At 43.4% G+C, this 21495-nt stretch overlaps 1 protein-coding gene across 3 annotated transcripts in view; it reads left to right on the forward strand.

Moving 5' to 3' along the window:
* RELA (RELA proto-oncogene, NF-kB subunit) overlaps positions 1–21495 on the forward strand; it is a 102958-nt gene that overhangs the window by 73838 nt on the left and 7625 nt on the right. For all 3 annotated transcript variants that reach the window (XM_077456335.1, XM_077456343.1, XM_077456324.1), the window contains 3 exons: positions 1166–1257; positions 4418–4549; positions 14303–14407. In XM_077456335.1, the coding sequence (XP_077312461.1) occupies positions 1166–1257; positions 4418–4549; positions 14303–14407 (329 nt within the window). The remainder of the gene's footprint in view (positions 1–1165; positions 1258–4417; positions 4550–14302; positions 14408–21495) is intronic.

The raw sequence follows: 21495 nt of genomic DNA on the forward strand, positions 1-21495 counted from the left end.
ATTTAAAAAACGGCAAATATCGGCCGATATATCGGCCGGCCGATATATCGGTCGACCTCTACTTGAGTATACACCTATATAGATTTGTGTACATGACTGTCTATCTTGTAGATGAGTACTGGTTGGTCTTCATAAGTGCTGACGAAGCACAAATTTGGGAAATAATTTTTATTTAACTTAAGGCTGCTTGCACACTGAGGCGCTTTACTGGTGCTATGGGGCTAAAAATAGCGCCTGTAAAGAGTCTCTCACTCCAGTGTGAAAGCCCGAGTGCTTTCACACTGGAGCGGTGCACTTGCAGAACGTTAAAAGTCCTGCAAGCAGCATCTTTGGTGTATACACCGCTCCTAAAGTACCCCCTGCCCATTGAAATCAATGGGCAGTGCTGCCGAACCCTTTTAACCCTTTTTTCGGTCGCTAGCAGCGGTTAAAAGCTAGCGTCTGAATAACGCTGCTAAAAATAGCTGCACTTTACCGCCAACGCCCTAGTGTGAAAGTAGCATTAGTGTATGCTCCTTTGTGGCCTGTACAGTCAGATATCCCCATTTTATTTTATTTTTTAATTTTTTTCTTTTGTGTATAAATTTACGGATGCTTGCTATGAGTGTCCCAAAAAAATTGTTTTAATACTTGCAACACATGGGAAAAATATAGTAGCACCTTAACTTGGGAAGGAGGACACTATCTAAATGCTCAGAACCACCTGGCTGTGTTAGGGACCAACCCGCCAGGCATAGTACTCCCCACCTTTTTGTCCTTTCTTTGCCACAGCTGCCGGGCCTACCTTTCCATCCTCCTGAGTCTGCCATTAAGAAGGGTAGTGACCAAAATCTATTTTTTAACTGCTTATTTTATTGTGTTTCCTGTTAGGGAGGAGCCACTCATCTCTCAGGTTTGCTGTCCTGGAATATGACTGGAGAAAACTATATATTTTTTTTCTGTACGGATATGCCCATCTTCTAGACAGGTTATGGTCTGGTAACGTGTACTGTATGTAAAAGTTGCGTTATCGGCATGCTTTGTAAATAATGCTGGCCTGGGGGAAAATGAAATCTCAGTAAAGCCCAAGAGCGAAAACATACCCACATACTTGGTTTTTATAGTTTTTGTATGTATACATAATGTGTGTGTGTGTGTATTTCTATAATTTTATTTTTCTTCCTAGTTTCCAGAATTTGGGCATTCAATGTGTTAAAAAGAGAGAAGTTGAGGAAGCCATTGCCCAACGAATGCGAACAAATAATAATCCCTTCAATGGTAAATCATGTTTATATCTTTACTATAAATATTCTGTCTGTCACTAAGCTTGCACTGTAATTGAAATCTTCTTTTTTTTTCCATCAATTGGGAACTCAAACAATGGGATATCTTTATTGGAATTGCCACTTGCAACCATTTTCCACAATCCTATCTAAGCCAGATAGTGGTTTAACCCTACACTGATGGATATGTTGCAGGGTGGATTTGATTTAAATCACTAGTAAAAAGGCTTGATTTAAATCCACTGAATTTCAATTTTTAAAGAGCAACTGTCATCTGTCCCACCGACAGTCCCATTCACTTTAATGGGACAGCTGGTGGTGCGGCAGTGACATGACAAGGTGAGGGATGTGGTGGCAGCAGGTGAGTGGATGCTTGCTAACGGGCACTGTTGTGATGAATCTGAAATGACAGGTGCTCTTTAGATGTAAGGACTGATTCTTGCTGGTAGTTAGAATCTTTAATATTTGCAAACAAAAATGAAGGTTTCCTGTTTAGAAGAATAAGCTATCAGGTTAGTAAAGGGGGGGGGGGGGGATTAGGTTGGGGTATGCCCACTGTGGCTGGGAAAGCCTTGACCATTAATGGGCCCAGCACTAAAAAGATGGCAAATTGGGGGTTTCCCTGTAATTTTGGACCTGGCCTGGCTGGTGTGGGAGCGGTGCACACAACGCTCCTAAATGCCCTGCCCATTAAAATTAATAGGCAGCGCCTGCAAAGCGATTTGCCAGTGGCGCTTTTAACCCCTTCTTTGGGGTTAAAAGCACCCTGCTACTGCCCCGCACAGCAGTGTTAAAGCGCAGCTAAAACGATCAGCTCTTTACTGCTAACACGGGGCATTGTTCAGTGTGAAAGAGGCCTTAAAGTTTTGCTCTTCATTGTACTTTTCTAACACCCTTTTCAACATAAGTATTTTGACTTCATTTTGAATGTAATGGCCTTTACTCAGAGGTAGTTGCAATATGCTCTCTGGTGCACTTCTGCCCGCGATATTGGCTAAAAAAACATGCGCAACACACATGCTGCACTCCTTACCAACTCCTACTACAGAGACAATGCCACGAAACGTAGGTAGCACCTGGGTTATAGCAACTCCTGCATTCCAGACATGCAAAACCATATTCCTTTTGCATCCATTCCGTGAGTAACTCACTTTCACAATGGTGGATCACACAAGGAGGGGAAGTGATACTGGAACAATAGAGACAAAGAATGTGCTCTGCTGATGGCCTACAGGAAATTCCATAAACTGCTCAGGGTAATAGCTGATCCTTGTGCCAGAATAATATCCTACTAATGAAACTGCTTACATCCTCTGATTCTAACTCCCTGTCAGGCGCACACCAGGTGGCCAGTCTGACAAAAGCAGACTTTTCTGCTACTATGTCCGAATTATTCAGAATACTTTTGGCACTCTTAGAACCTTGGGCTTCCAGAGGCTAAAAAAACCTGTACTGCCTCTCTCTCCCACCTGACTGTTCATGAATTGGAGATGGAACTTCCTAACCTGTTTGAGGATGAAATAGAAGAGAGAAGTAGATATTGTAGCAGGATCTGCAGAGGATTTTCCAACACCCAAATTTTATGAGCCACAAGCTTCAACATGTCTTGACATTTTCTCTCCACTGTGTGCACACTGACCTAGTGTAAACTAGTCTTTGCCTATCAGCATTTGATTCTTCACAGCTGAAGCAAGCCCCTATAGGCACTAAAAGACTGGAAAAATCAACCCAGGTCATGTAAAAGAGAAGCATGGAAATGGGTTGGTTTTTTTGGGGGGGGGTTTTTCTTTTGCTGGACAGAGAGGGACTTCAGGTGAGTGTTAGAGGGGCTGGGGGGGGGGCTGCACACAGTAGGCTTTTTATCTTAATGCATATAATAACCTTCCGAAAATTAGAGCCATCAAATTAACTCTTGACACTGGACCCCCTTTTACAAGGTCAGAGTCGGGGTGCAATTAGACAGTGCCATAGCAATAGCCTGCATAAAGTATCAGGAGGGTACCGGAGGCTGAGCTTGGCCTAAGAGAATTCAACTTTGACACTCCTGGGTAGAAAGTCACATTTCAGTTCTCTGCCATTCACATCCCTGGCTTGATCAATTAAAAAAAACAAAAAAAAAACATTGCATAGATAGCCCTTCTGTTCTCACTCTGTATCCTACTAGTAATGATGCATTGAATACTGGCTAATCAGAGTTAAAGGAGAAGTCCAGCTTGAGCTTGTTTAGCTGGGCTTCTCCTACGGGTCACAGGAGTGCAATTCATTTTGGAATATTGCCAATGGCTCCATTCTCACAGATCCGAGTGGAGAGCTGCTGATTGACGGTCAGCAGTTCTCCTAACGGATCTGTGAGAACAGCGCCATCTGCGATATTCGATGGCTCGGTTATGCTGCATCCACCTAGGCAAGTATAAAGGGGGGGGGGGGGGGGGGGAATACTTCCATACTTCTCTTTTAAGGAAGACCATGAAGTTTGTGTGCTGCCTGTAGCTTAAAGAGGAAGTAAACCCTGAGCCCATTTTGTGTTGCTTGCCTGACACAGGAACCAGCGATGTCACTGCTGTCCCCTGTAGCACGAAGCGTCAATCTTCTTCCGGGTATTGCTGCTCTGGCGCTGTGAGTGGCCAGAGAAGCGATGACGTCACTCCCACGCATGCGCACGGGAGCCGCCACTAATGGCAAATCGCTGGTGGCAGCGGCGTGCTCAGTGCACCTGCCCGCCGCTGTCTACGGCGCATGTGCCGTAGACAGCGGTGTCTGTCCTTTTGCAAATAGCGCCTAAACCTTGTAGGTTTAGGCGATATTTCATGAACCTACAGGTAAGCCTTAATCTAGGCTTACCTGTAGGTCAAAGTGGTCTGTAAGGGTTTACAACCACTTTAATAAAAATGCTTTAAAAAGAAACCTCTTAAAGCAAAACTTTTTTTTTTTTTTCATTAAGTAATTGAGTTTGCACAGAAATTACGTTCTGAAATTTGTCTCCTTTTTGGGGTTTTTCCCATCAGTGCAGTTTAAGAATAGATAAAAAGTGCAGAAAGTTGGGAGTGGAGATCTAAATACCATTGACTCCTGTTGAAGTTATTGGATTTAAGCGTCTATGTATCTGTGTGTGATCAATATTATAATTCTTGCATGTTATGTGATTTTGTTTGCAGTATCTGTAGAAGATCTCAAGTCTGACTTTGACCTGAATACGGTGTGCCTTTGCTTCCAAGTGTACATGCGTGACCCAAGTGGAGGCCTGATTCCTTTGTCGTTTGTGGTTTCTCATCCTATATATGACAACCGTAAGCTTGATCTTTATAAAATCGACAAAATATTAATGCCATATTTTATAACCTATCCCTAGTGCAGAATGCAAGCATTTTAAAGGCTAAGTTCACCTTTTGTAAAATAAATGCACATGATTTTGCAGGTTAAACAAATGTGCTGCTGTTGAGAATATATATGTGGTATATATATATATATATATATTTTTTTTTAACCATGGAGCTTTGCAAAGAATTGTACCCGTGATAAGTAGATCCGGGAGTGCAATGTATAGACTTCTTGACCACTGTCTGTACCTCCATATGGGCAGACAGTTACTCAGCTGCAGGAAGTGTCCATGAACTACGAGCCAACTACTTGTAGTTCATTCATAGATTGCTGTGAAATATGGCTGTGTGGGCAGAGCCCTGCACAGCCACGCGGTTTTTCAAATGTGACCGCAGGGAGAAGATCCCCGCCTGCTTTCAGTGGGGGATTGGGGCTGCTTCTTTAGTGACATGTTACATGTTTACACCCTAATATAAGTGTGTAACATGTTACTACAGATTAACTTATCCCTTTATAAGCAAAGAAAAAAAATCTATATGAACGCATTCTCGAGGGCCTTTTTGATAATGCAGTGTACCCCATCTCATGAAAACAGAGGCTGCTTTCTAGCATGGTTAGACCATGCAGAGAATAATATGCATACAATAAGCATTTTTTGAACTTCAAAAACATTTGCTGCCCTAGTGCAGGGATTTTACATCATAGGCAAGGCAACTACTTTTTTTTCATGGTAAAGTAAGGGAAAAAAGTATTTGATCACTTGCTGATGTACGTTTGCCACTGACAAAGAATGATCCATCTATAATTTTAATGGTAGGTTTATTTTAACAGTGAAAGACAGAATAACACAAAAATCCAGAAACTAATTTCAATAAAATTGTATAAATTGATTTACATTTTAATGAGTGTAATAAATATTTGACTCCTTTATAAAACATGGCTTGGTGGCAAGACCCTTGCTGGCAATCAGAGGTCAGATATTACTTGTAGTTGGCCACCAGGTCTGCACATATCTCGGGAGGGATTTTGTACCACTCCTCTTTGCAGATCCTCTCCAAGTCGTTAAGGTTTTGAAGCTGACGTTTGGTAACTCGAACCTTCGGCTCTCTCCACATATTTTCTATGGAATTAAGGTCTGGAGATTGGCTAGGTCACTCCAGGACCTCAAGGTGCTTCTTGAGCCACTCCTTTGTTGCCCTCGCCGTGTGTTTTGGGTCATTATGCTGGAATACCCATCCACAACCCATTTTTTAATGTCCTGGCTGAGGGAAGGAGGTTCTTGCTCAAGATTTGACCGGACATGGTCCCGTCCATCCTCCCTTTTAATGCGGTGAAGTTGCCCTGTCCCCTTAGCAGAAAAACATCCCCAAAGCATGTTTCCACCTCCATGTTTGACAGTGGGGATGGTGTTCTTGGAGTCACAGTGATGAGTTGAGTTGATGCCCAAGAGCTCGATTTTGGTCTCATGTGACCACAACACTTTCATCTAGTTCTCCTCTGAATCATTCAGATTTTTGTTACAAAACTTCAGACAGCCTGTACATGTGCTTTCTGCAAGTGTTGTAGGATTTCATTCCTTCATGGCATAGTGTTACCAATTGTTTTCTTGGGGATTGTGGACCCAGCTGCCTTGAGATCATTGACCTGGGGGGGGGGTGCAGTCAAGGGGACTTACCACCTCAGAGCGGTGGCGACCTCTGCTCCAGCTCGAGGCTCCTCTTTCTAAGCGCCAAGCATCCAATATGGTGGCCTGGTGCTTTGGCCAATCGGGAAGCAGGTCTGACGTCCTGCCTCCTGATTGGTGGGGAGGAAGATTAGTGTAAAAATTATGTAATTCGCTATGGTCACACAATTGGGTGGGCTCAGGGCTCATGCTCTGCGCCCACTGAGCCCACCCTATTTTGAAGCCTATTAGAGCCTCTTGCTCTAATCGCGTGCTTAATAAAATACCACCCCCTCTCGCCCCTGCCATAGGAATCCATGCGTCTGGTGTCCTGAAAGGGGCCGGGTGCATGGATGGGGGGGTGGCGCCCACCGTGCACGGGCCACCACTGCTTCAGGTGATGATCCCTTCTTATATACAGTGCCTTGTATTTTGTCATGTTACAACCAAAAACTTAAATGTATTTTATTGGGCTTTTATGTGATGGACCAATTGGCACTTAATTGTGAAGTGGGAAAAAAAATTATAGTTCTCCATCCACTAACAGCCCAGGTTTGCAAGATAACTGAAATACATCACAGGTGAGATAATTTGCTGCTCAGTGACTGCAGTATTCTAGTCTGTATATCCCCAAGGTAATACTTAAAATCGGGCATGTAAAGCTGGCCATGCACCTATAGATTATCTGCAAATTTTCTATGTTTGGATGGACAAAGTGGGAGATTCAAAGAAATGACATCGCTCATTGCGCAGATATCTTATAGAACATTCATCAGTTTATTGTTAAAATTCCACTCACATTTTAGTTGAATCATAAATGCAAAAAGCTGAAGCGTCCAGCAGTTCAGAAACAGTCGCTGCAGTGTGGTTTGTCTGCGTCCCACATCAAGCCAAGCTCCGCCCAATGTTTCGTCACACACAGTGCATCATCAGGGGTGTGGTTTTGATGTTTAGAGGGACGATTTTAAACAAACGCACCCGGAAGTGCTGTGCGTTCTACGCAACAAGCGGAAACAACCAGCCTAACCGGAAGTATCAGTTTACCGGAACCCCCAGTAACCAACCACTACTATTCGGCAAATAACAAAACAAAGTTCCTTAAATACTTAAAAATACCTCTCTGCTTTATCTATAAAAATAGAAAAAAAGGGATCAAATAGGTGATCTAACCTACTAATGGACTTAATTCCTACGCAAAGGCTATAATAGAACACGGACAACCCCCAAAGCAGCGACACCTTGTGGTAGTAGAATAAACGGACATATATAAAACATTAAATGGCGCCATACTCAAAAAAAAAAAAAAAAATGAAAACAAAAATAAAAAATTACGTAAATACAAAAACGGCAATCAACAATAAAAAAAATTAATGAAACCCTAAAAAATATGCCAAACCAATTAATAACATACCATCACACATGGAAAAAAGACCCTAGTCATAGGGGATAGTCAAACTGTTGCCACCAGTTGCTGTCAATTGGGGTTCTAGAGGGATAATTCTGCTGTTTTCATTGTCATTATTTTTCATTTTTTGAATATGGCGCCATTCAATGTTTTATATATGCATGTTTATTGTACTACCAGAAGGTGTCGCTGCTTTGGGGTTTGTCCGCATTCTAGTATAGCCTTGCCGTAGGATTAAGTCTGTTAGTAGGTTAGATCACCTATTTGATGCCTTTTTCTATTTTTATAGATAAAGCGGAGAGGTATTTTTAAGTATTTAAGGAACTTTGTTTTGTTTGACGAATAGTAGCGGTTGGTTACTGGGGGTTCCGGTAAACGGATACTTCCGGTTACGCTGGCTGTTCCCGCTTGTTGCGCAGAACGCACAGCACTTCCGCTTCCGGGTATGTTTGTCCATTTAAAATCGTGCCTCTAGACGTCAACCACGCCCCTGATGATGCACTTTGTGTGACGAAATGTTGGGCGGAGCTTGGCTTGACGTGGGACGTGGACAAACCACACTGCAGCGACTGTTTCTGAAGCGCTGGATGCTTCAGCTTTTTGCTTTTTTGATTCAACTAAAATGTGAGTGGAACTTTTTTTTTTTTTTAACAATAAACTGATGAATGTTCTATAAGATATCTGCACAATGAGCGATGTCGTTTCTTTGTATTTATATGATCGTTGCGCTGCACAAGGATCCCTGTACCTGCTTCATGATTTGAAAGATTTGCTTCAGAGTATTGCTTGGGAGGAAGTGCAAAGCAGAGTGGTGTTATTACATGTGTATTACCACTGCTATCTTCATATCTGTTTGAGGAGGTGGAGGGAGATCAGTTACAACAGATGCCCTTTGCTTTATTCTTTGACGCTTAACAGAACATAAGTCTGGAACCCTAGGGTTAAGAACATAAGATCATCAAGTCTGACCAGGAAGTAAGGCCAAACTTATCGAGCAGTGTGTTTAAACAGCTATGAAGAAAGGTAAACTGGTGTAGAATTAATGAGAAGCTGTTTTTATTTTTGCAAAAGTACATAAATGTTATATTGGTACATAAGGGAGCTTGAATTTTAGAAAAACAAAAAAGGTGAACTTGGCCTTTAAGACTTGCTAGATTCCAACTGGAATTTTATTTTACGGAATATTGCTTAGGTTATTGTTTCTTCATTGACAGTAGCTATGGTAAATAGCCAGAAGCACTGCTGCAGAGATCTTGCCTCTGTGCTTCTGAAAAAAATCTGTTCTTTCCACAAGCAAGCAATACCTTTTTTAAATGTAGATCTTAATTTTGACATGCATTGCAAAATTAATTATGACACAATCGATAGGTAGTACTGGCGCAAGCATTGGGCAGTATTGCCTTGTATGTGTCGAGATTAAAAACTGAGGACTCTGGAAACCAGAAGCAGGGCTTGTGTAAATGAGCATTTAGTTGCTTTCTTATCGTACATCACAGGACACAGAGGCATAGTTACTATGTGGGTTATAGGCCACCTTTTAGTTGATGGACACTAGCACGCCTTAAATTAAAAAGGGCACTCCCTATATAACCCCTCCCACTGGTGGGAGTACCTCCAGTTTTTTTTTGCCAGTGTCTAAGGCAGTGATTCTCAACCAGGGTTCCTCCAGAGGTTGCTAGGGGTTCCTTCAGCATTGGGCCATTCCTGCCTCTCGGATAAGTTTGAACTGACAACATTGAGCTTTTTAGCTATCTGTAAGGAGGTAATTCTTCCCAGTGACCACAAGTGTAAGGACCATTCTTCCCACGGACATCACACTAATGTATCATGAGTTGTAGATTTCAAATTTTTAGCAGGGGGTTCTCTGAGACTGGAGAACTATTTCAAGGGTTCCTCTGTGTTGAAAAGGTTGAGAAAGGCTGATCTCAGGTGTTGGTCACGAGTAAAGCTGTGCTGAGCTCCACTGGAGCAGTCCTTGCTGGGGCTAGCTATGCTGCCCAGATCCATGCAAAGTGTCTCTTCTGGCCAAATTGAATGGTACCCAGGCCTTGTATGCGAAGATACAAGGTTTTGCCTGTAAATGCTTCTCTTTTTAGAGGGCTGGACCCCGGGATCCAGTACTTTTTGGTAGTAAGCCCATAGTTTTACTGGTGGGGGGGGCTGTTTGTTGCGGGTCCAGGATAGTGGGTTTCCTGAGGATACCAAGCTTCTGAAGGTTTAACAGAACCCACCGTGAAGGGTGAAGATTGGGTCTGTTGGTTTACCACAGAAAACCCTGCAGCGGGAAAGGTAAGTGGAGTTTTCTAAGAAATTTTTAAAGAATTTCTTATGACTATGGGCTGTATTGAGCACTTGTGTCTCATGCTTCTCAGGGAGCTCACGTTTGTCCAGCAAACAGCAAGTTTCTCTTCCGGTGCAGCAAGACCTCCAGATAAGTCTGGGGGGGGGGGGGTTCCCTCTCCCCACACTGACATTTTTTCTTCCCCCCCCTCTTCTCGGGAAAAGAGCGTCAAAGGTTTTTTTTTTTTAAAAACGGCTTGCCGCTCGGTGGCTTCCAGGCCCCCCTCCGACATTCCTCCTTCCTCTCGGTGGAGCCTATAGGATCTGGGGCACCCACTCGCGTGGGAAAAGGCTATTTTTATTTATTTTTATTTTTTTTATTTTTTTTTTTTTAAGGAGGGAGGGCCGTAGACGGCAGAGGGAGAGGGGCGGGTTTTAGCGCGGCGTTGGTGTCGTCCAACATCCGGCGCAGAAATGTCTGGTTTTTAAAGCACCATTGTGTTATTTATGCTGCAGGAGGGACACTAGCAATGAGGTTGGTGACACAGGCATTCCTTTAACACATTTTACTACTGCATCTAGATGAGCATTAATAGCAGTGATGGAGCTGAACTATTTTACAAGCAGTGGATGTATTCCTTCTGGTAGTACCTCTGCTTTGTGTATCGGGCTATGGCAGAAAGGGGGTAAAAACACCTCAATAAAGGGCTCTAGAAACACTTATTTAGTCACACAGAAGCCTAGATCCATCCCAGTAAGATGGCATCCTCCCCCTGAGAGTAATTATGGCTGGTCATGGTGAGCTGTCAGGAGGGGCAGGTGTTGCAGCTGCTCTTAAACACTGCAGGCTGTGTATATTACTAGGTTTTTTCGTCAACCATTTTAGGCTTGAAGTAAAAGTTTGATGCTTTAATCGCATCCCAGAGTGGGACTAAGCATAACAGGTCCCCTTCCATTGCTCAGGACCCTCATACTGAGGAACAAGGAGCGAGGGATGGCAAATTTCTCTAGGACCAGGAAAAGGCTGATGTCTCGTATTCTGAAGAACCTGAATAGGGTCAGTCCCAGGGTCAAGAGGACCTGGAGGAGGTAACCCACAAAACAAAATACTAAAGCATTATGAAAGGGCGCCCCCACTCAGTCAAGTGGGGGGAAGGCTTCTCTACAGTTTTCAAAGGTCTCAGGAACAATGTCAGAGTTCCCATCTCCTTGTTTTATCAGATCAAAACGTTCCCAGAGATCCAGTGAAAAGAAGTCTTTCTAGCTTTGGATCATCTCTTGTCTGAGTGATGTCGGTTGTTCCTTTGGTAGAGCAAGGATTAGGGTTTTATTCCAACCTTTTTTACGGTTCCAAGGTAGAAAATCTTCTTTCGGTCTAGCTACTCCACCTTGAGAGTTTAGACAGGTCCTGGCTCCTCCTTTAGCCAGGGTAAGGGCTTGAGGTATAAAAATACTAGCCTACTTAGATCTTCTCTTCATAGATCAATTCGGTAGCCTGCTAATGCAAACTTTGGTCACCGCAGTGAGCTACCTGGAATACCTAGGTTGGATTCTTAACCTAGAGAAATCCTCCTTGTATCAATCAAGGAGATTGCAGTACTTGGGGCTGATCATTGATACAGCTCAGAAGAGGATTTTTTTTTTTTTTCCCCCAGGAAAGGATCTGTTCCATAAGGGAACTGTCTAAGTTACTCAAGTCAAAGAAGAATTCTATTCGACTTTACATGAATTTGTTGGGAAAGATGGCTTCTTTCGAGGCCGTTCCTTGTGTGGTTTCATTTAAGACTGCTGCAAAACAGTATCCTGTCAACTGGGAACAAGAAGGCCCAAGCTCTGGGCTTCTCAATGTGTTTATCCCCCAATGTGCGTCAGAGCCCCAGTTGGTGGTTGGTATACAAGAATCTTCAAAAAGAGAAATCCTTTCTACCAGTTACCTGGAAGGATGGTAAGACGCCAGCCTTCTGGGCTGAGCAGTAGTCCTGGAAGAAGCATCTGACCTAGGGAAATGGTCCAAGTCAGTGATGACCTTGTCCATCAATATTCTGGAGATTCGGGCAGTACGCCTGGTCCTTAAAGCCTGGACCTTCAAACGACAGAATTGTCCTATCGGGATCCAATCCGACAGTGCCACCGCTGTGGCTTTTCTCATTCACCAAGGGGGCATGAGAAGTCATGCGGCCCAGAAAGAGGTGAATAATCTATCTTGGCAGAAAACATTCCTTACCTATTAGCAATTTTCATTCCAGGAATAGTGAATTGGCAGGTGGACTACTTGAGTCGCCAACAATTGTTCCCGGGAAAATGATCCCTTCACCCCGACATGTTTCTGTTGATATACCAGAAGATGTCAAGGACAAGGGATCCGATGGAATACGAAACAGATGCCTTGATTTTTTTCAGTGGGGTCAGTTTTTTACTGATCTATGCGTTCCCTCCTGTTCTGCTTCTTCCACACCTTCCTCACAGGATCAAGCAGGAAGGGAAGGAGGTGATTCGTGTGGCCCAGTAGATCTTGGTTTGCCAAGATCATAACGATGGCGGTGGGGGACCCTTTGACCCTACCACTATGGACAGACCTTCTTTCGTGAGGTCCGGTATTCTATCCTATCCTATCCTATCCTATCCTACCTTTTTACAAATGCTAACTTTAGCGGTTTGGCTATTGAGACCCACATTTTGTAAGATCGTGTGTGGTTAGCCTCAGTAGTTCTACTTTGGTTAAATGCTAGAAAGCCGGCCTACAGAGTCAAGAATTTAGAAGGAATATGTCTCCTGGTATAAATCCAGGGGTTGACACTCCAGGAAATGTCATAGGTAGGATCCTTGAATTCCTACTGATGGTACTCAAGGCCAGCTTAATTTCTAACCCTATTGAATCCTATGAACGTGGCTTAATCCTCCGGTTTGGTCACCCCTGAACTCTTGAACTTAATTTTAGTTCTGTCGGCTTATAGAAGCAGCATTTTATGGAGCTAGTATGAGAGATTCCCTAGGTCTTCAACAGGGGGAAAATTTTCTTGGTTGCCATATCTTCTGCAAGAAGAGAATCAGTGTTGGCTGCTCTTTCTTGTAAGGAGCCAAATCGGTTGTTCATAAGGATGAGGCTATGTTGCGGCCTCATCCTGAATTCTTACCGAGGGTAGTATCAGGTTTTCATTTAAACCAGGATATTGTTCTGCATTCCTTTTTTTTTTTTTTTCCCCAGATCTTCATTTCTGTGGAAGAAAGGTCACTACATTTTCTTGATGTGGTGAGAGCTGTCAAGGTCTATTGAAAGTGGCCACTAAGATTCGTAAACAAAAAATGTTTTGTCTGTTAGATGGTCCTAAAAGAGGAAAGGCAGCATCAAAATCTACTTTTTCTAAATGGATTTGTCAAGTGATTGTTCAAACTTATGGTTTAAAGAGGAAAATTCTTCCTTTTTTCATATTAAAGCGCACTCCACCAGGGCTGTTGGTGCTTCTTGGGCAGTGCATCACCATGCCTCCATGGCTTAAATCTGCAAGGCCGCAACTTGGTCTTCAGTCTATACATTTTACCAGATTCTATCAAGTAGATGTAAAAGGCATGAGGACATTGCCTTTGGGCACAGTGTACTGCAGGTTGCAGTATGAGTCCTCTAGTGTCTTGGTGCCCTACTTTGTTGTGTCTCCCTCCCTTCAGTTGGCATTGCTATGGGACATCCCACATAGTAACTACTATGGCTCTGTGTCCCATGATGTACAATAAGAAAAACGTTTTTAAAACCGCTTGCCTATAAAATCCTTTTCTTTGAAGTACATCACGGGACACAGAGGTCCTTCCCTTCTTGTTATACACATTTATTGCTTTGCTACAAAACTGAGGTACTACCACCTGTGGGAGGGGTTATATAGGGAGTGCACTTTTTAATTTAATGCGTGCCAGTGTCCACTTGAAGGTGGCCTATAACCCACATAGTAACTACTATGGCTCTGTGTCCCGTGATGTACATCAAAGAAAAGGATTTTACAGGTAAGCTGGTATATAAAGTCTTTTTTTTTTTTTTTTTTTCTCCCTCCCAATACAAGTCAATTGGAAAAACAAAACCCGCTTAGTGTAGCTTAGGCTCACCTGTGAAGAACTTGTCGTGTTGCTTTTTAAACACATTACAAGCTGATCTCAAATGCAGGCTGAATGCCCCTGAAAGCATTCAGCATGTCAACACAAGCCCTTGTTGGATTGTTTTATTGCTTAGGACAGTACCTTCCTAATTTGAGAACATTTGGAGCTGATTTAATAGACAAAAGCACTATGTTTTATTAATACTTTGTTAAATGCTTAGGCATGTTGCAAATGTCTATTAATTTCCCTCTTTGTGACACTATTTTTTGTTGTATATTTTTTGTTCTTTAGGAGCTCCGAACACTGCCGAATTGAAGATTTGCAGAGTTAACAAGAATTCTGGTACCTGTTTAGGTGGAGATGAAATCTTTTTACTCTGTGATAAAGTGCAAAAAGGTAAACGTTATTGGACTAATTGTTGTAAAAACCATGGCATTTTGACTACATTGTTAACTTTTTGTTAATTGTCAACAGAACTATTAAGGTTAATTGCTCCCACTTTTTTGGAGAATGGAATCCAGGGGAGCACCACCTCAATACTACATGGTTCCTGGAAATGTATATGCTACAGAGACATTAAAACACTAAAAAAAATTATGCCAAACGATGAGAAAACATAAAAAAAAGTTTAAAATCTGGTAATTAAGTGCAATGATTCATAGGCTATATATATATATATATATATATATATATATATATATATATATATATATATATATATATATATATATATATATATATATATATATATATATAGCGCCCTTGATCCAATACACCACTAGCAATGTTGTTTTACAAAGTATAATTGTAATTTGACCCATATGTTAGATATGAAATAGATGACCCCCACCATTGAGCCTGACCACCGACAGATGTCATTTGCAGGCAGTGATTCTGTGCACAATAAAAAAATTATCATAGTGGCAGTTCCGCCGCTTGATCGTTCTTATAGGTGACGGGAGGGGACGTGTCTGGTGCTTCTCAAGGCTCTCCCATGCCATCGGGGGTTCGGAGAAAGAATCGGATGCCACCGGATGATGACCATAGAGATTTTCGATGACCAGATGGTCCCCAGTCATCTCCTATGACCGCTGGAGACCCGGACTTGATGTTATGACGTCGCACCTGGACCCCGCATGTAAACGAAGCTCTGGCTGTTCGCATGAGATCGGTGAATTTAAAAAAAATATATAAATTTCCCGCAATTTTAAAGTGTGACAATGGTGGATATCCATCTACTCGGCGTAACATTCTTTCACATTATACAAAAAAATTGGGCTAACTTTACTGTTTTTTTTTTTGTTTTTTTTTAAATTCCTAAAACGTGAATGACCACCATTTTAGTCCCTAGGGTGTCTGCTAAAAAAAAAAATTATATAATTTTTAGGGGTTCTGAGTAATTTTCTAGCAAAAAATTTTTTTTTTACATGTAGGAGAGGAGTGCCAGAATAGAGCCAGTATTGAAGTGATTAACAACCAACTGTTCACTGGTTATGGAAGCCAGTGACCTCTCACTCCTTAACGAAAATGCTCCTAAACACTGCAAAGAAGCTAAATATTAGCGTTTTTTTTTCTCTGCAGTTTGAGTGTGTTGCGCACATTCGCAGGAGTTGACCTCATCAGTGGCTACCAAATGGCTGACCCAGAAACAGTAACAGAAGTGGTCACTGCATGTGGACACAATAAGGGAGACTTCTGCCATTAATGTGCATGTATTATGACCCTGCATAGTGAATAGGCCATGTGAGCTGAGCATTGGAAACCAAAGGACTGCAGGCACCGTTTAAATCACATTTTGTGCCAGTCTCCCTGCCAGTCTCCTGCCAGGCTCGGGGGGGTTAATGCTGAGGGACTGAGTGTTAATATCGGCTAGGCTTTTTGCTCTTTGTGCCATTCAGTGTTGCCGAAGAGGTTTCTCACTGCTGCTCTTTAACTTCAAGTGACACATGAAAACCTCCTTGGTTCATCTCTGCTGCCCATCTACAGTGACTTTGACACCTTTGGCAATATGCTACTCTCCTGCTACCTGCAGCTGGATTTGTGATTGATTGAGGGATAGCCTTGTACCTTGAGCTACATTATTAACTTCTGGTGCAGAATAGTCCCACTGTCCCAGATGCCTTCATATCAAAATCCACTAAGCGCTCCAGTGCTACCTGCAGTGTGACTCCGATCCTCCCCATCAAGGTGCCAAATACAGAAAGACTGAATGTTGCCCTCTGCTGGAGTCTATCTTTGGAGTCTACAATGGCTCCATCAGGAATGACCCCTTCTTGGCTTCATCTTGGGAGAATTTCACCAGTAATGCAGGATGATTTTTTTTGGCCAAATAGTGCATTTCTTTGCTGACTCTGACTACAGAGGTCATGTTCTTTCATCGATTTACCCTGGAGAATCTATATCTGATCTCTGTTAAAGCGGTTGTAAAGGCAGAAGGTTTTTGATCTTAAAGCGATTGTAAAGTCTCGTGTGTTTAAAAAAAAAAGTAGATTTGCACAGTGCAGCCTGAATCCTCTTCTCGAGTGGCTCTTCGGTGCTCCTAGACCCTCCCTGTCGAGTGCCCCCCACGGCAAGCGGCTTGCTATGGGAGCACCCAGCAGAGTCAGAGCTGTGTCCATTCCGACACGGAGCTGCCATTCTGCCCTGCCTCCCCTCTCCTAATTGGCTAACTAAGATTGGCCAATGACGCCGCTGCTGTGTCTCCGCCAATCAGGAAGAGAGTCCTGGATGACTCAAGTTTTAGGAGGTGCTGGGGGGGGCTTCTGGACACAAAGATTTTTATCTTCATGCATTAAGATAAAAAGCACCTGTCTGTACAACTCCTTTTAATGCATTAAGATAAAAAAAACTTGTGTGTAGCAGCCCCCCCCCCCCCCCCCCATACCTACCTGAGCCCCATCTTGAGCCAGCAATGTTGCACAAGAAGCTCGGCTGTCTGAGACTCTCCCTCGTTGGCTGAGACAGGAGTGAAGTGCCATTGGCTCCCACCGCTGTCAGTGAGCCGATGAGAGGGGTCGCAGCTCCATGTTTGAATGGACATATGGAGCTACGGCTTGGCTCAGGTACCTCCATAGCAAGCTGCTTGCTGTGGGGGCATTCAACAGGAGGAAGGGGCCAGAAGCACCAAAAAGGACCCGAGAAGAGGAGTATCTTGGCTGCTCGGCGCAAAACCACTGCACAGAGCAGGTAAGCATAACATGTTTATTTTTAAACCAAAAAAAATACTTTATCTCTCTAAGTCATTAGACAATCCTACTCCTGGGGTGTTGCAGGCCTCTGCCATTACTCAAACTTTGAGACTGTCTTGGCTCATATGGGCACAGTACATGCCACCTTAAAGCATGAAATTCAGCCTGTAGCTTTTATCAGTGTTGTCTTAAGTATAGGCTTTTTTAGGCTCTCCAAGTCTGCCAGGATTTCTCCTGTTTGTTCCAATGGTTTACTTTTATGGAAACGGGATGAACCCTGACAAGTTGTGTATCCTTCCTAAATGACTGTCAATATTGTACCTATTTGATAAAGAAAAGTGGACTGCCTCCTCTGTGGATCTGGCAGGATCCTGGATTTACAAAGCTTTGATGTGCCCTCCCTTAAGGACCCCATCGACCTTTCCAAAACCTTGTTTTCTCTAGCACGCTCTAGACCAGTAATGGCGAACCTTGACACCCCAGATGTTTTGGAACTAAATTTCCTATGATTCTCATGGACTTTGCAGTGTAGCTGAGCATCATAGGAAATGTAGTTACAAAACATCTGGGGTGCCAAGGTTTGCCATCACTGCTCTAGACTGTTCCAGGGGAATCTTCAAACTCTCCACTCCCAAACTCAAGGCTGTTCAGGAGTCATCTGATCTTCACTGCTGCAAGGGGCTTCAAGCCTTCTTGGAGGCCTTCCCATTGCCCAATTCCACTCCAGACCCTTACAACACAACATCCTGTCATCATGGGGCATGTCAATCAAATTCTTGAACAGACTGTTCTAGCTTGATGACCCTGGAGACTGGCTCTGGAGTTAGGATAAGACCTTTCTTCCTTTCCTTCCCTAGTGTTACTCATGATGGCTACCATCCTGTTGGAATAGTAAGGGGTCCTGGGTACATTGTTGGTGCAGGGAGCTTGGATGTCTGAGCAATCTCGTCTCCCAATCAACATACTGGAGCTTTGAATAATCTGGCTGGTCATCCAGTCTTGTTTCAGTCAGATAATGCCATGGCATCCAGGAGGAACCAGATGTGTCACCGCACCAGGAGAGTTAAAGATCCTGTCCTTTATATTCCAGCCTTGTCCACACTTTACATCACCACAGTAACATTTTTTTACATTTATTTATTTATTTATTTTTTTATTTTTTATTTTTTGACTGTTTGTCTAAACTAGATTTTTTTTTTTTTTTTTTTTTTTTTTTAACCTTACAATCCAAGGTGTTGTGACTTGGCAGGCAGACAGTCCCTCCTCAGCCAGCATGGCTTGGACCTGGGGGGATGGTCTTTACAACTGAAAATGTTCAGAACCTGTGTTACAGGTATGATTTGCTGGATTTGTGGAACTCCTGGTCTTTAGGTTCAATAGCCACCTGTTTTTTCTTTGATACATGGATCCTCTAGCACAGGGATATGCAATTAGTGGACCTCCAGCTGTTGCAGAACTACCAATCCCATGAGGCATAGCAAAACTGACAGCCACAAGCATGACACAGAGAGGCATGATGGGACTTGTAGTTTTGCAACAGCTGGAGGTCCGCTAATTGCAGATCCCTGCTCTATCAGAAGCAGTGGATGCTCTAGTGGTTCTGTGGGATAAGTACAGCCTGACTTGCGCCTCTCCTCTCCTAAAACCTCTTCCTTGACTACTTCACAGAATTTGTGACAAACTACATTCTAGTGAACCTCATAGCTCTGGAATATGAAATCCTGGGTGGATTTGGTATTCTGACTTGATCAGATTTCTTGGCAGAAGCTGACTTTAATGGCATATGGCTGTTGAAATCCTGGCTCCCCGGGAGGCCCTGCTTGGGGCAGTAAGGGACCTGCTAAGCAGCAGGGTGATAATGGCTGTTCCAGAAACGGAAAGGTTTCAGGGGTTCTATTCCAATCTATAGTCCCCAAAAAAGAAGGGATATGTTCAATCTTGGACCTCAATTGCTTTGTGAAAGTACAGAGGTTCAGAAAGGAATCAGTTTGCTCCGTAGTCGCTGCACTCAATCAGGGGGACTCCCTGGCGGCTTTGGACATCCAGGACAAGTACTTGCACATACCCATATGCCTCAGGCATCAGAGGTTTCTGCGATTTGCAGTAGGGAAAAACCACTACCAGTTTGTGGCTCTCCCCTTTTGGCTTCAGCAACCAGAGTCTTTAGCACGATATTGGCTCAAGTTTTGGCGTTGTTGCGACAACGTGGGATTGCAAGTGTGGGTTGCCTAGACAATCTCCTGAGAGCAGCTCCCGCCTCATAATTAAGGAAGGATGTGGCAATCGCCATGCAAACCCTGCAGGAATTTGGGTGAGTGTTGAACCTCAAAAAGTCGGTTCTTATGCCGACTCCGCGCCTGGAGTACCTAGGCTTACTGCTGGACTCTGTCTGAAGGGAGAAACACTCTCGCTTCCACAAATTGCAGACTCTCAGAGCTGCAGTGAAGCTGTTGATGAACCGCAGGTGGTCGTCGCTGCGCTTCTGCATGCGAGTCCTGGGCCTCGCGATGGCCTCCTTCAAGGCGGTACCGTATTCCCAATTTCACACCAGAGTCTCGCAGGAGGAGATATTGACAAAATGGGACAAATCTCCGTTATCCCCAGATTCAGGCGAGTCAGTCAGGGATTCCCTGCTCTGGCTGAGATCTCTGGCCCTTTGGTCCAGGAAGTTGTTCCTACCTCTGCATTGGACAGTGATCACAACGGACACCAGCCTGACCGGCAGGGGTGGAGTACTGGGGGTACAGTCACCCTAGGGCAATGATGGTGAACCTTGGCACCCCAGATGTTTTGGAACTATATTTCCCATGATGATTAAGCACTCTGCAGTGTAGTAGCATATCATGGGAAATGTAGTTCCAAAACATCTGGGGTGCCAAGGTTTGCCATCGCTGCACTAGGGTCTCTGGTCGAGAGAGGAATCCAAGTTGCCAATCAATCCAGTGATACTGATTGGCTTCGGCGTCCTTAGTACCCCTAGGCCAATAGGATTTTTGTACTCACTGTAAAATCCTTTTCTCTGACGTTAATTGACGTACACGGCACCCTCCCCTCCTATTGGTTTACGTTATACTGCTTGTTGACATACTGAGCTGCAGGAAGCAGGCTGAGGGGTTATTGCCAGAGGGACTGCCCCCTGGGCGGAACTGTAAAGTTCTATTGTTTTTCACGTGTTACATGTTCTGCCTAGCCCTCTCCTGAATGTGGCATAATAACCCTACGGTCAAGATTACTGGAGCTGTGTCCGTCAATGAACTTCAGAGAAAAGGATTTTACGGTGAATACAGAAATCCTATTTTTGTACTTGGCATAAAATCCAATTTTTTGAGTCCTTTGCTTATGCTCTTGGTGTCACTGTTTTATCTCAAAGCTGAGAAATGCTTGGGAGTGGGGGGGGGGGGGGGGGGGGGGCTATACTGGGCTAACCCACCACCTTTTTTATTTTTTTTATTTGCCAGTGTTATAACCTCCTGCAGATGGCAGTATAGCCTGACAGTCTGTAAATTCCTATGTCCTTGGATGGATGCCAAAAACTGATTTGTAGTACGTAAAGAAATCCAATTTTTAGGTTTTGTTTATAAAGTTATATATTTTTTTTCTCATTGTAGATTTATTAAAAGTAGATTTATCGTACATCCCAGGACCCAGAGCCATAGTAGTTACTATGTGGGTATATAAGCCACCGTTGGGTGATGGACACTGACTCACCCTAAAACAGGAAGTTCACCCCCTATAGAAGCCCTCCCATTACTGGGAGTACCTCAGTTTTTTCGCCCATGTCTTAGGTGTTGGTCACGAGTAAAGATGTGCTATGCTGAAGCAAGCTTTGCAACTGGATCAATCCAGAGTGCCAATGTGGATGGTACCTGGGCCTTGTGGCAGAAAAACAAGGTTTTGCCTGTAATGCTTCTCTTTTTGAGAGCTGGACCCTGGGATTTAGTGCTTTGGTCAGATTGCAGTGCCATAAAGCTTACTGACAGGGTGCTACAGGGGTCCAGGGCAGTGGAACCCCAATAAAAAGGGACCCCAGTCCTTGAAGGTTTTTTTAACAGCGCCCACTGTGATGGGCGACTATTGGATTTGTACCACAGATCCCTGCGGCGGGATAAGGTAAGTGGAGATTTCGAAGGAATTAAAAAAAAAAAAAAATATATATATATATATATATATATATATATATATATATATATATATATATATATATATATATAAAATTATTATTCTAACATTTCCTTTTGGATTCCTCCTATACAGTAAATGTCGTCATGCCTAAAGTCACCACTGGGGGCTGTAAAG

Source organism: Lithobates pipiens, unplaced genomic scaffold (genome assembly GCF_037356315.1).
Source record: "Lithobates pipiens isolate NorthernLeopardFrog02 unplaced genomic scaffold, aLitPip1_a1.2 Scaffold_10, whole genome shotgun sequence".
NCBI lineage: Eukaryota > Metazoa > Chordata > Amphibia > Anura > Ranidae > Lithobates > Lithobates pipiens.